Source organism: Globicephala melas, chromosome 3, assembly GCF_963455315.2.
Source record: "Globicephala melas chromosome 3, mGloMel1.2, whole genome shotgun sequence".
Lineage (NCBI taxonomy): Eukaryota > Metazoa > Chordata > Mammalia > Artiodactyla > Delphinidae > Globicephala > Globicephala melas.
The window spans coordinates 127,984,025-127,999,813 of NC_083316.1; the positions used below are offsets into that span (position 1 = coordinate 127,984,025).

The 15,789-nt window shown below is 40.3% G+C and overlaps 1 protein-coding gene across 1 annotated transcript; it reads right to left on the reverse strand.

Moving 5' to 3' along the window:
• Positions 1–364: 364 nt before the first annotated feature.
• On the reverse strand, positions 365–15,197 carry NMUR2 (neuromedin U receptor 2). Its single transcript, XM_030834182.2, has 4 exons — positions 14,343–15,197; positions 7,633–7,717; positions 5,291–5,416; positions 365–1,911 (listed from the first exon to the last, which is right to left on the reverse strand). Exons 1-4 carry the CDS (start codon positions 15,057–15,059, stop codon positions 1,616–1,618), a joined length of 1,224 nt encoding a protein of 407 aa, XP_030690042.2. The 5' UTR covers positions 15,060–15,197; the 3' UTR covers positions 365–1,615.
• Between the last annotated feature and the right edge of the window lie 592 nt (positions 15,198–15,789).

Below are 15,789 nucleotides of genomic sequence, written 5' to 3' on the forward strand. Positions count from 1 at the left end.
GAATCACTTTGAAGAAGTGATGTCAGAGACCAGTATTCTCATTTTTTAGTAGAATGGTTCTTTCAACTTGGGGAGAATTCAGAGACTAAAAAGCTAGAGCTTGCATGTTTCATCATCAGTAAAGCCTGGGGCTGAGAAGAGCCTTCTCACGTGGCAAGCACAGCAGGCATGCCGTTATAATCATGGCTGATTAAACGGCCAACTGAAGGTCAGACGACCCTGTCAGAAACAGAATCTTAGTCTTTCAGCTCTTTAACACGGTTTCGTTTGGAGCTGTTTATTTGGCTCAGTACATTGGAATGTGAGACAACTCATCACATATTTATTGAACATCTACCACTGTTATCGATATTGTCAGGATTCCAGTAACAGCAAAAAGGAACACAGGCTACTTCATGCCTTTGACAAATTTACATTCTGGCAAAGCAAGAATATAAATCATGGAAATACAGAGCAGTGTGAAGAAAGAGCTTAAGAGACATAAACTGATAGAAGAGTCAGATACCACTTCTATTTGAATAAATCAAGCATGGTTTCATGGAAGAGGTACCACTTTGAGCTGGACATTGAAGAATGGGTAGGATCTCATCAGATGGAGAATGGAAATATAGAAGGCATTCTATAAACATATATATGCAGCTGGGGAAACGGGGGTGTGTTTTCATAAGAGCAAGTATTTCAATTTGAGTAGAAATATATAGTATTTGTGATGATACAATGGAAGGTGAGTCTGGAAGGTAGATTTTACCCATATTATATGAGTGACAGTGTTATAGAGGTAATGAAGGATTGAGTAGGGGGAAGTCATGGGTTTGAGACCAATAGTCACCATTTGACTTGTCTCTGTTCTGAGACAGTAGACGTACCTCTGTCTGCTTATGGCATAAGTTATTAGAAATCCAAGTCTAGACCAAATTATGAAACAACTAAGTTTATGTTTGGTATGGTTTGATTCTTTGGACCTTCCACCATAGCCTTCTCCCTCTTCCCATTCTTCTCTAAGTGGAACTTGTATCTAATTCCACCCCTGGTGAGGAATGTCTGGTAATGACTTGGGGATTGGAACAGGTGGGAATAATAGTTCTGAGGAGCATTCCTGTGTTATCAGGAGGACTCTTAAAGTCAAAGGCTTCAGGACTCCAAGGAATCACATTATAATGGCACAATATGAGGCAGTAGGGTAAATAGCTTGCTATGGAAGAACTGGCGTGGACCCCTCAAATCATATAAACAGCTTCTCCATGTCTCCCTCTGTGTCTCACAGAAACCACTGGTTGTAGGAAAGACAGCCTGATTCAGAGTGTGAATAACAGGACAAACCATTCCCAATAGTGGAAATGGCTCAAAGTATATGTGCCATGCTTTGCTAGTCATGTTCTTTTCATGAACTAATAAAGGGGCATGAAGCAGTTAAGATAGTGGAAAGCTAACTAAAAATCAGGAGGTTCTGGGTTTTAGATCTAGATTTAAGTAGCAGTTTTCACATTTGTTAAAAAAAAAAAACACCTAGAATTGGATATATAAGTTCTAAGGGTCATTTTACCTCCTTAATATCATACAGGAAGGCGTAAATTATGGGATGTCCCTCCCTCTAGTGTGGAGCCATAGAGGAACGTCAGCTCTTTGAGAGTTCCTTTCTTAGTGCCTGTCCAGTACAGAGGGCTGTGGGGAAATGAGAGCTGCAGATGGACAGCTGACAAGGGAACTGGGGACCCACATCTTCGGTCAGCTTCACAAGGTGACATTCTGTCAGGAAGATGTTCTGCTGCACAGATGGCCCCTGTGGGTGGTTCTGGGAGGGCCGCTGTTTGCAGGAAGGAGTGATCACATTCCGGAATGCTGCTCGGAAGCGGCGAGAGAGTAGGTTGTAGATAATGGGGTTGACAGCTGAGCTCAGGTAGAAGAGGACACCTGGAATGCAGGAGATTAAGAGACATGCCAAGGAGAAATTGGGGGAGAGGTATGACAGGGAGAAGCATAACTATTTAACAAAGGTCTTGAATCCCTTTGATTGCCTCGTTTGGAAGTGATAATATACATAAGACTCTAATTGAGAATACAAAATGCTCTGAACAGATCTACCACCTGTGTACTTAGGAATCAAACCCAGAAAGATTAAAGAGTCTTGGAAAAATTGAGGCTGGCATGGGATCTCTCTGAGATGTTTGGCAACTTCCTTTGATCCCCACTTGTTTAATCAACGAACATGTTCCCATAGCATTAACCAGAGATGCTTAAGTATCAGAGGAAAGAGAGATTTTTTTTTTTTATCTCATTGGAGTTTTGCTTAAATCTATCATTTGAAACTGCAAGTAATGGAGGAATAGTAAATCAGTCAAGGCATAGTCTCTGCTGAGACTTCTTAAAATGCTAAATATCTCTTCAAAGAAGTATTCCCCAATGTCTTTTCCCTGCCTAGCCTTTCCCCTTGATGGTTCTTCCCACCTTATTTCCCACCTTATTGAATATTTGTATTTTTCCATTTGTTTTCTCCACCAAATGTCTTGCACACTGCCATTTTCTTGGTTAGTATTCACTTTTCCTTTATTACCATATCCTATTCTATTTTCGCAAGGCCCAAGGGGAGCCTAAGGTTGAGAATCAGAGGACTTAGTTTCTGATCTTGGCCTTTGCTTGTTCTGTGACCCTGGACAGAACGGGCACTTCAATTTCCTTTTCTCTGTAAAGTGGGGATGATAATACCTTTTTAACTCACCTCCCTGGATTATTGTGAGGATTAAATTGAGTTACTGTCTACAGAAGGGCTGAGAATAAGAATATAAAACAAGTGATAGGTGCTGTCCTCAACACATTCACTGTTGTCCTCATTTATATAGTTCAGGACATTCAGAGTGCCATATGCCCTGTGGACAGAATTGGGCAGGGAGGAGTGTAGGACGGTAATATTTCTATAGACTGTTAATTTGTTCAATAAAGAAATACTGGGATTCCCTGGTGGCGCAGTGGTTGAGAGTCCGGCTGCCGATGCAGGGGACACAGGTTCGTGCCCCGGTCCGGGAAGATCCCACATGCCGCAGAGCGGCTGGGCCCGTGAGCCATGGCCGCTGAGCCTGCGCGTCCGGAGCCTGTGCTCCGCAATGGGAGAGGCCACAACAGTGAGAGGCCCGCATACCGCAAAAAATAAATAAATAAATACTGATTGAACTCATTATACGACTTTGAGGCACATTGGAAGGTAGTGGATTTAGACTTTGTTCTCCAAGGACTTGGAATAGTATTGCAGAACAAGATTTATGCCTAATTTCAGTAATTAACAAAAGGATGGTACCAAACAGTATCCGTTAAGAAAAGAGCAAAATATGTGACACCAACAGTCATGCTATGGAAATTCACGTGATGGCATAAACACAAGAACTCTAATGGTCATGACAAATTTAATGGGGGTGATTGGACTCTAGCGAGACCATGAAATGGGTAGGAGATATTGGGGAAGAGAGGAGAGAGTGCTGCAAGTAGAAGGCTTAGCGTGCACCAGTGTGCTAGAGAATGATTATTGTGCAAGAATAATGCAGAATGTGCAGAAATCCCTAATTCACCAGTTTGACAAGCATTCAATACATGGTTTATGAATGAAAATACTATAACTTGAGGGTCAAAAGGCAAGTTGGGGCCATTTCTGGGGTAGCATTTAAGAGGTTTAGACATCATCTGGTTGGCAAGGTGGGAAAGGGAGAAATTACATCTTAACAGGAAAATGTTATCGTAAATGAACAACTTGGGAATCTTAAAATGGTTGTCTTGATGCCTCTGGAGAAGTGTAGATCAAGCTTCATGTGATCTTGTGTGTTTTCCAATTTTTTTAAAGAATAACTTATTTTATTTAAAAAAATTTTTATTAGAGTAGAGTTGATTTACAATGTTGTGTTAGTTTCAGGTGTGCAACGAAGTGAATCAGTTATACATATATCCACTCTAGTATTGAGTAGAATTCCTTGTGCTCTACAGTAGGTCCTTATTTGTTATCTATTTTACATATAGTAGTGTATATATTATTTAAACACTCCCATTTTCTAAGACTAACCACAAAGATCAGAGCCATAAACATTTTTGATTTTTTTGTCCAGAATAATAAATAGTTTAACGTGGAGGAAAGTCCTAATGTCCAGGTATAAACTGTACACAAGCCCTGCTGAGTACAAAAAAGGTGGTTGTAGAAAATAGATAATATATATGGTATTCAGTATACATATGAATGCTATTGTTTCTGTTCTGTGCACATCTGGAGCTTAACTTGCATAAATTGATCTTATCTTTCTTCCTTAATGATGTCTTTGATAAAGAGCCCATAGGACCGTCCAGTGACTAGCAGAGGTAGAGGGATAGAAGTGGTGTGACCCTAAGACTAATAGTTACACTGACTGGGAAAGAAAGACTCAGGTGGCCATTATTTGCTGCATTTTAGAGGAAAGAACCCTGAACTGGAAGTTAGGTGACTCAGGCTTGAACCTTGTTTTTACCATTTGCCAACTGAGTGTCTTTGGACAAGTCATTTCTTCTTTGTAGAACTGTTTTGTAACCATAAAATGTTGATGACAATATCTACTTTACAAACTTGTGATGGTTGTAGAAGATAGGCTATAGCATTTTACAGCTTAAAAAGTTCTTCAATAGCTATTATTTTATTTGCTTCTTACCATCAGCCTGTGTTGTATATAGAGCAGGCATTATTGCCACCTTACAGTTGAGGAAACTTTGGCAAGAAGAAATCCATATTCTGCGTATCACTCAGAATATAAATGGTGGTATTGAGATGCAAATCCAGGTCCTCTGATTTAGTAACCTTTCAACCACTCTCTCTCATATTCTATGGTGTCCTTAACAAGCAGCATTAAAGTAGCCTAAAAGCAGACCTTGAGGCCCCATGAATACGCTTTGGCTGGCTTTCATGAGGATCTAACACTTGCTGAAGACAATACAGGATTTCAGGGACATGGATGTTTAATAAATAAGAACCAATTAAATCACATGGCCATTGAAAGGAGAACCAAAGGAATCATTCCTTTGACCATTTTCCTGCTGTAATCATCAAGCTTAGAGTTGAGGTCTTTCATAAAGTAGAGTCTCAAATAGTAATACGATGTATTTCTTTTGAACCTGTAACATACCTAAATCAATACTTAAATAAAATAAAAATCCAGTGTCTTCATTACAGTATGGCAGATCCCCATGATAAATTGGTATATACAGATAGAACCTACTGCTCTAAGCAAGATGAAGAAGCTGCAGTTACCTGGACACCTGTGATACACCCCAACAAGCTAAATTTTACCTGATACCACATGGATGAGATTGAACACAGCAGCCAGGGATTCAGTCCACTCCTCCACAAAGCTGAAGAAGAGCCGATCAATGTGGAATGGGGCCCAACAGATAGCAAACACTAAGACCAAGACAACTGGAAAGGGATGATGAAGGAGAGAGTCAAAGGCAGTCAAAGCAAGAATAGGTATACAGTGCCCACCCTGAGTTCATCCATTCCTTCTAGCATTTCCCCTCCATCTTTGTTACGTTATAATTGCTAAAGGCCAACTAGATCCTAAAGAGACTCTACATAGAATATGTAAACAGAAGAATGAATTTTATAGGATTGAGAATCAGTTTTCCATATGGTTGTAAAGGATTTCTTGTGTAATGTAAGTTTCCTTCAGGATATTTAGAATAGTATTGAATGTATTCAAAGTTCTGAAAACATTCTATTGTGGAAAATAAATTATGTTGCAGGTAGACTGTTGGAATCACATAAACTGGATATATAAGTAAAATGATTGTGTTCAAGCAACTTGGTGTTCTTTAAAGTTATAGATTAATAACAAACTATGAAGTATAGTATGAATTTGTCTTGTTTTTCTAGAAAAAAATTAGACGTTTCTATGATTTTAATCATTTAAAATTCTGTAAGGTGTCAGGGGAAAGAGAAAGGTCAAACAACCATGAGCGTAATACAAGCATCTTAGGATTGGGATGGGGATGTGTCTATTATATTATAAATTGCTAGAGCACAGAATTCCTTCCACTTCCTTTATGTTTGTTTTTACATTTATTTTCAAATGATTACAGATTTACAGGAAGTTGCACCTTCCAGTTTCTTACTTTCAGCTCCCAAGACAGAGATTGGTGCTACCATAGTTTCTCTAAGGGGCATTTATTCTCCAGAAAAATAAACATGTATGTTTTTTTCTCTCCTGAAGTTGTAAAATACTTTCCTTTCCTTTCCTTTCGAGGCTTGAGATTTACCTCAAAATAATCTAGTAGGGGCTAAAGGAGAGATAAGGATATAGAGGAAACAAGATGAGCTATGAGCTGATAACTTTTAAAGCTGGGTGATGGGTATTTTGGTGTTCATTTTACAATTCTCTGTACTCAAGAGCACATTTGATGTTTTCCATAGTAAATAGTACATATGTTTCCTGTTGGCATTAAAACACTCAGAGTAAGTTGTCTGCCTGCATGATGTGGTTTCAGGAATATCTGGAAGATTCTGCTGAATTTACCTCCCAAGAAAAAGTCCCTAATCTGCTTACTACTGCCTACAATTCCCTCTAGTTAAAAATTTAATTCATGTTATAATTAAACTCTCTGCCCCAAAGGCAAATAGATCACAGTATATTTTATCATTGTGACTTTAATGTGAGTACACTTCAAGTCCTTTTGTGAGAGATTATGATCAGAGAGATTATGATCAAAGAGAAATGGGGAGAAATATTGAAGACACTAGATTTCTTAGTAGGGAAAGTCAGGTGCTAACAGGGGCTAAAATATTTCAAGAAGGTGATTGGTAGAGTTGAAAAGACATACAGTGACCTCACAGGTTTTGAGGTTTTTTTTTTTTTTGGTTCATAGACATCACATAGTTACAGTGAGTGTTTCATATGCATATTCGCCTGGAGGATTTGTTTCTTCCAAATTTCACGCTGTGACTTGGAAAGTATATTATAAACCTCCTTTCTCTAATTGATTGGTATCTCATTAGACCAGTTGGATCATATATTTTTATAACATTCTTTTGGGAGAGTGTGAATCAGTGCCTGCATGTGTTTTAAAATATCTTATCTATATAAAAGAGTGTACCGTTTATATAAAATCATACAATGTCATAAGAGGAATGACCACTTAGAAGGATTCTTAGCCAGATGTCCTTATTCTGGAAGTAAAAGGTCCCATGGAGTCCAAGCTTGGGTATCAGGGGGCTCAGGAGCCCCCTGAAATGGATTGTAAAACATTTGATGTATGTTCGTTCGTACACTTTCTGAGTGGAGAATTCACTGTTTCCACGATATTTTTAAAGAAACCCATAACACAAAATCGGTTAAGAACGACCTGCTCATTTTAGGGGGGAAAAGAGATACTTAAAGGCTTTTAGAGTGGATATGATTTACCAAGCATTGAACAGAGTGTATTTCAATGGTTGCGATTTAGTGTGTTATTCTGAGGTTTAAAAACCAAAATAGAACAAAATAAACAGGTCCTAGATGCTTGAGTAAGCCACGGAAGATCAGAACATGATACTACGTTTCAGGAGAATTTTGATCCAGATCCCAGCAGCACTTGATCAATACCAAATATAACTCCTTTGCTTTAACAAACAAGCAAAATACAAAATGGAGGACTCACACAGCATTTTAGTGACTGATTTTCTGGATGGTCTTTGAATATTTGCAGTTACTTCATCTGCTTCAAGGGGTTGGTCTTTCTTCAGCTGCAAGAGAAATACAAAGAGATATAAAGAAAGGGAAACACTTTTTCCTCCCATTAAGAGCTGAGAAGTGTGACTCTAACACTCATTTTGCAGACAAAAAACTGGACTTAAAGAAATGTAAGAATTTGTTAACATGTAAGAATATGTTTAACCATAAATTGGAGGTGGAGTTGGATCAAGGTCACCTAACTCAACTGGATAGATGATTGTGGCCAAGTTCCAGGCAACCATTTATCCTATGCTACTCTGTAGAACCCTAGTTTTGTAGCATATTAATAGATATTCCTTGAAAAATAAGAAATTCTGAAGTTAAAAAATGTTAGGCTTTTTCATTCATCCATTCATTTATTCAGTAATTATTAGACATCTATTAGAATGACATCCCTCTGCCATGTGGTGAGTAGGCAGCAGAAAACAAAAACAGGTATAATTTCTGCTTCATGAAGTTTATAGTCTTTATTTTGGGTCTTCTCAGAGCCTTAAAGTGCTAATGGACATTACACATTTCCATGGGGGACAGTGTATCACCTTTCCTCCACCCCTACCTTGCACATCCCACATCTCCCACCCTCAAAGGGGATAGTGCTTCTTTGACTAAACAATACCCTTCCCAACCCATTTCTGTGGAACACCTGGTACCATCTTGAGAAGCACAATTTGGGGAAACTCTGCTTTACAAATATTACCCATAAGGGTATATGTGTTTCTGAGTTTAGATGTTAAAATATACTCCTCCTTGTTGGAAGATATGGTGATCCTTAAAGTAGCATCTGAAAATTTCAAATATTAACACTTCCTGTACATGCAATCTCTCTTGCCCAGTTCAAGTCCCACCTACTTGTGGCCACTGTAGCCCATTGTCCTCTCCTTTCTCTGAACTCACATACCACAGAAGAGCTACATCATTCATCTAGTTGTGAATTTTTTCTCTTTAATTCATATGTTTCTAATTTGTGGTGATAGCCAGATAAAAAAAGCTTTAAGGTCTCATGATAAACTACCATCATATATCTAGAAGATAATATAGTATATATTTGCCGATTGGTTCTCCAGCATTTATTCTCCTCTTCTCTTACCAATTGTACCCTGATTTTCCTAGTGGATTTACTCCTTCTCCATTTCATAGTCATTAATTTTGGGTGGGAATGATCCCATCTCCAGATACAGGTTTAGTCCCTAGATAACTTAGCTGCTCTCCTTCAGTCACAGTGTTTGGATAATTGAGACCAATGAGATTTCAGATATTTGCTTATACGTTTAGGAATGAAAGTTTCATTTCTCTTTTATTGGAACTACCAGAGGGAGCTTTTTGTTTTTTTCCTCACCATAAGGAATGTGCTTAGAGCCACCAGTGGACTGCTATGCAGATTTGGAGGTTGAAACCAATACCATAGAAAGAAGAGCAAAGAAACAGAAATAAAGTTAGGTCCTTGATGACACTGTGTGTCTTACTGGATTAATCTTCCCCAAGAGCCAGCTCTCCCTCTGGATTTTTCAGGTCTATGCTCTCTTTCATATTTTGTCAGATTGAGTTGGAGTTCCCTCATTAGCAATGTAGAAAGTCTTGACAAACTAAGGCCATCAGTGGAAGGAAAATTCAACCGTTTTATATAGTCTCAGGGTAGATTAGGATCAATTTATTGAATTATAGGGAGACATATTTCAATTCAGTATAGAGAAGAAATTAGTGTGCTATGTGCAACAGTGGAACAGAATGCTCTAAGACGCAGTGAGCTTCCTGGGCTAGATGGCATTTTTACAGAATATTTAATTAATTTATTTATTTTTAATAAATTTATTTATTTTATTCTTTTTGGCTGCATTGGGTCTTCATTGTTGCATGTAGGCTTTCTCTAGTTGCGGCGAGCGGGGCTACTCTCTGTTGCAGTGCATAGGCTTCTCATTGTGGTGGCTTCTCCTGTTGCCGAGCACGGGCTCTAGGTGAGTGGGTCTCAGTAGTTGTGGTGCACGTGCTCAGTGGTTATGGCTCACGGGCTTAGTTGCTCCACGGCACGTGGAATCTTCCCGGACCAGGGCTCGAACCTGTGTCCCCTGCGTTGGCAGGTGGATTCTTAACCACTGCGCCACCAGGGAAGTCCCTACAGAATATTTTAGAGAAGGTATTTAAAATTAAATAAGACTTGGAAGAAAAGATCATTAATAGTTGCCTCCAAAGTTCAACAAATCAATATCCTGTTTCTAACAAACATGTAAGCTCCTAGAAGTCAGGTTGCTTTCAGCATTGCACTGCCCTGAAGTATCCACGTGGATGATTAACAAAACTGGCCATCTGTCTCTTGGATATATTGGTGTTCCCTACATATACCTGTGTCTTCAGAAAGTGAGGGATTGAAGTTCTGTGAGATTTGACCCTTCGGAGTCACCTAGAACTTGAACGAAATAGAGGAAAATATTGTGCAGTTATTAGGAATAAATGGGAGAGAACTAAAGGTGATGTTATTAATATACTAGTAAAACAAAATAATGCAGGTATAGTTCTTAACTCAATGGCTGGCACATGATACTCAGTAAGTTATAGATTGTGATTCTGGGAGTTCCCTGGTGGCCTAGTGGTTAGGATTCCGGGCTTTCACTGCCATGGCCCAGGTTCATTCCCTGGGTGGGGGACTGAGATCCTGCAAGCTGCACAGCATGGCCAAAAAAAAAAAAGTTTCATATATTGTGGTTCTGATTATTGTCCTGGGTTTACTCGAAAGGCATTTTTATGAAATATTTATTTGTAACTGTAGGCCCACTCATGTGTATTACTGAGTCCCTTCTAGAAATTCTCCTTCTCATGGTACCATTCACCACAAGCTGTACCCGTGCTAATGCAAAGAAGCATCCAGTTACACTGAGAAGAAAACCACTGGTGTTGAAGGTTAGAGCAATGCACCAAACTGCACATCTTCCTAACTCATCTTCAATTATGTTCTGATGATTTCATACTATTTAAAAAATTTTGTCCTTATTACAAGATAGTTATTCCATTATTTGATTCCAGTCCATAGTCAAGAACAAAGAAAGATTTTAAAGATCTGTTAGTCACTTCTTCGGTGGGTCTAACTATTCTCACTGGGAATTTCTCCACCCCAGGGAAAAATTTCCTTAAATCAAACAGCAAGCAAATGGTGCACACAATCTTTTTATGAACAGGCTTCTTGTACAGCTCAGTTTGCACTGAAAAGAAAAATTATGTGTCTATTAATCATCACATTTCAGCTTCCTTAGGTTACAGTGACACAACTAGCCAACTAGAAGAAGAGTCAGAAACAGAATGTTTATGCATATTATACATTGTCCCAGCAGAATTTGAAGGGGTTGACATAGTAGAATAGAATCCAGTTTGTCTAGCCAATATTAAATGCTGCTTTATTTCTTGTTGAATAATTTCATTTCCCTTCAGATGTTTGGTAGAGTAGATATTTGTCCATTAATTATTCTCACCCACCCCTAAACACTTTAAAAGTCAACTTACAAAAATAGGAGAGGAAAATTGTCATCACTCTATAGGAAGTTCAGAACCCTTCCTACCTCACTCCTTTTAGTTATTTTTATGTAAGATGAAAGGTGTAGGGGAGACGTGAGGTTGATTATCATTCAGATTGATGTATAATCCTGATCAGTTGTTTATACTGCTTAAAATCATTTCACCAGCTGTTCATTTATGTAGACTGTGATTCATTTATATAGCTTTAGGATGCCAAGATATAATCATAGCTTTTGTGTAAATATCTCTATAATCTGAACAAAATCCGTTTATTTAAAAAAAAACCAGTCCAACCCTGTTTGTCCTGGCTGAATTCTGCTACAATTCATAATCCAGCCTCTTTGGCTCAAGCTTTAATGCTGCATGTGGGAGATACAAGGACTAGGTGAGAGCTTCCCAGGTGGGAAGGAACTTGCCCTGGGATTGCCTGTTTCCCAACTCCATTATGTTCGAACCCTGGAGAGCAGCTCGGTGGACACTTCGTGTCCTGTAACGATGGAGCAGCTCTGATTGCTCAGCTTTGAACATACGTATTGCTCCCCTCATTCTTCCCCGGTCCTGGGATTACATCAGTCTTGGTTTTCTGCCTTCTGAAGGCAATGGGGCCCACAGTCAATCATAACTTTCGACTTGCCATGAGAATCAGTACTCCTCAGAATTGATTGAATCTCTTCAAAAATCTTTTAGATCAAAAAGGCTTTTTGAGACAGTGTTTTCAAGTCTCCCATTTTGAAGGTAGAGAAGCTGAAGTCCAGCAATAAAGGAAATAATTTAGCCTCATTCACTCATTCATTGAGCTTACAGTCTAGTTGGAGAGGAAGAAGTTAAGGAACCCACAAATATAGAATTATGAATTGTGATAAATGCAATGATGGGAAATTGCTAAGAATCATGAGCACCTAGAGAGGAACCAGGTAGTTAGGGAATCAGGGAGAACTTCCTGGAGGAAGTGTGAGTGAAGTATGATTTAAAGGATCAGTGGGAGTTAGAAAGGCAAAAACGATTGTGGTAGTAGACAGAAGGAACATTTCTGGCAAAAAATAGAGCAAAAGGTGCAAAGGTCTTGAGACCAATGCCACAGACTAAGGCCTACTTCTGATTCCCAGTCTAGAGGTCTTTAAATTAAATGTTACTATAGAAGTGGCATTCTAAGCCATAGTTCCTTTCCTGGTGTCCTCTGGGTAACACCTCATCCTTCCTGAGAATAGGATGCTGTAAGTTGCACTACACACACAAAGCAAACTAGGGTGGTTTCTAAGCCGTTGTCTGAGCTGTCACTTAGCTTCTGATACAAGGTAGCTGTAGATTCATGACAACCAAACAAAGTGACACTTAAATTAATTGCTTGGGGGGGAAACGTGTTTCCTATTCACAGTTAAATATTTCCTCTAAATTGATCCAAGGCAAGCGATTGTTTGCCGTTTGAAGAGATGGTATTGATAAATTTGGGATGGATATTTCTCATAGGGCTCATGATATTTGGAATCATGCAGAAGTCCTTTCCGCCACAGTTGGATACACAGGGCTTTCTAAAGACATGATGACTGTGAACTAGTCTGGGTTGACACTTGTCTCTGGGAATTATAGGGGCCAGCCCTCCCGGAGACTGGCATAACTCTGCCTGATTAGATTTACTCCTGTGTCCAGACATCTGTTGTACTTAAAATCTGTTCTTTCTCCTTAGACGTTGCCACTCTGCTTAGGCACAGTATTTATTTGAAAGGACCATCTGTGGAACACTCATTTCTGACACACACCTTTCTCAGAGATGCACTGAGATGGGAGTATATTAATCATCACATAATACGTGGCATCAGAGCCATCTTGGTATGTATGATGTGAATGTGATGTCTGCTTTGTTTTACTTTCATTTATAATTCACATTGCTCCCACTCACAGATTTTCCTTTCCTTTTTTTTTAGGGAATCACAGGCTGTTAGAGCTATCAGGAGACTTAGATATGATCTGATGTAACCTTTTCATTTTATAAATGTAAAACCTAACTCCAGGAAAGAATTAAGGGGCTTTGCCTAAAGGCATATTATATGTGAGCTCCAGACCTGGGAGTCTAAGTGGTCTCATGACTATTTCCTACACAACCTACCTATTAAATGGGTATAAAACTGTCACAGTTAGATTTCATCTCTATGAATTTGGCTGCAGAATATACCAGGAAAGGAATCATATAGACTCACTCCTAACTTCATCAAAAGCAAAACAAAACAACAGTTTCAGACAATTCAGATCCAGGAAAAAAGAAAAGGAAAGAAAGAAGAAAGGAAAGAAGGAAAAAAGGAAGGAAGGAAGGAAGAAAGGGAAAGAAAGGAAGAAAAGAAAAGAAAGAAATTGGTTTACTGTGATGAGCACAGGAGAGAAAGCTCTAATTATAAAATGTTGCAAACTAAGTAATAATATTCTGTTAATTCCAGCTATCTCTTATTCACACTGTCTTCTAATCTATTTTATGTACTCTGTTTAATTCCTCGTCCCTCAATCTCCACCTGTTGAAAAGAAGTCCAGGTTGATCTCACTTAGGCCATATTTTTGCATTTTAATCTGATATTTCAACCAAAGGATCAAAGCAACCACAAAGAAGGGTCTGACTTTAAAACTATACTCATCTTGGAGTATAAAATAGGCAGGAATTGTTTATTTTATACTCAGACCAAGTTGGTGCAGAGGAAAATTTCAATGCAGGCAAAGCAGGTGAGGGCAGGAAAGAGACAGCAGGGTGTGAAACAGTCTCTCCGTGGGCAGCTACCTTGTGCTATTTAAAATGAGGCTCAACCTCAGACCTACTGAATCAGATTTTCCTGGAGGGAGCGACCTGCCCATGGGTACCCATAGTGAGGTTTCCAGGTGATTTGTAGGAACACCTAGGTTTGAGAACCACAGGTATAGAGGGAAGAACAATGGAAGGTGAGTTAAAGGAAATGATTTATAGTTGTGGTTACTGTTTGTCCAATTTGAATCCAGTCCTTTAACTTCCAAGTTTCCCCTCTGAGCTCATCCTATTTTTCTCTATGCTCCCTTCCAATTCTGAACTTCTCCAGTTCTAAATGTTTCTCCGAACTTTGAGTAAGAGAAAAAAGAAGGGATGCTGCCATAACGGTTGCAGCCAGCTTGGATACTCACTTTGAGCCCCATGAGGTAGTAGAGGACACTGATGACCGTCATGGGGAGGATGTAGAAGAGGAAGGAGGTGACCTGGATAATGAAACTGTAGATCCACATGGGCTTAATGATCGTACAGGTGGCAGAGCCCGGGACGAAGGACCCATTGGGGAAGTAGCGGAGCTCGATGCCGTGGATGCTGGTGTTGGGCAGAGACAAGAGAACAGAGAAGCCCCAGACGAGGCCGAGGATTCGGAGGGCCCGCCGCCGGGTGCTCTCCAGCTTGGCACGGAACGGGTGGAGGATGGCCACGTATCGCTCCACGCTGACCGCGGTGATGCTGAGGACGGAGGCGAAGCACACCGTCTCAAAGAGGGCCGTCTTGAAGTAGCAGCCCACGGGCCCAAAAAGGAAGGGGTAGTTGCGCCACATCTCATAGACTTCCAGGGGCATCCCGAGAAGCAGGACCAGGAGGTCGGAGACAGCCAAGCTGAAGAGGTAGTAATTGGTGGGTGTCTTCATAGTCTGGTGCCGAAGAATCACCAGGCACACCAGGAGATTGCCAACGACCCCCACCACAAAAATCAGGGTATACACCACAGACACCGGCAGGAAGAGGTGGCTGCGTGGAGGCCCGCAGAGCAAAGCTAGGTAGTCATCAGTGTTGTTCAGGTATTTCTTGAATGGATCTTCCAGTTCCTTTTGGTAGATCCAGGAAACATTCTCATGTTTTTCCATCACTGCCGTTAAAATCCAAGACCTGAGCCTCCTCTGGAATGATCCTCTGTCTCAAGCTGAGCCAGAAAAGAAAGAGAAAGCAGGCAGGCAAAGCACAGGCTCAGTGAAGGAGGCCGGGAGAGGGCTAGTGCTTTAGCAACGTTGGGCTGCTCAGACCTCAGATCCCTTCTGAAGAGCCCCCCGAGACAGAAGCCCCGCCCCTCTGCGGGCTGTGGGCCAATGTGTGTGTCAGACGCTCAGTAAGAGGACAGCTGGGTGGGGCGTGCTAGCTTCCGGTGCAGGAAGCAGGAGACGACGGGGAGACGTTTCTCTGAATTGACAGGAGCTGGGAAAGCAGAGCTGTCACAGACGGTGACACTAAGTTAAATAAGGTGTTGGCACTCGGAGCTGTGCATTTTGCAAAGTTATGGGAATCTGGGTGGAAATACAAATTTAGGTCGCAAGGTCATGGGTAGAAGAGTACAAATCTCCATTGATCCTTGTCACCTGTACAGCATAACAAAAATGGGAGATCAATAGATTTCTCAAGTTATCTCGTTCCATTGGCAATTCAGGGCTCCCTGGGGAAAGTGTGATCAATATGCCTTTTTGGTTTTGATTGTGTCCACGATAGAATCCAACACCTGCATGTCATCTCGCCCTGCCTGCTGCCTGACACTTCAATCTCTTTAGACAGTACCTTGCTGTTGCAGAAGTCAGTAGGATTTAGAATCAGGAACATCTGTAGAAA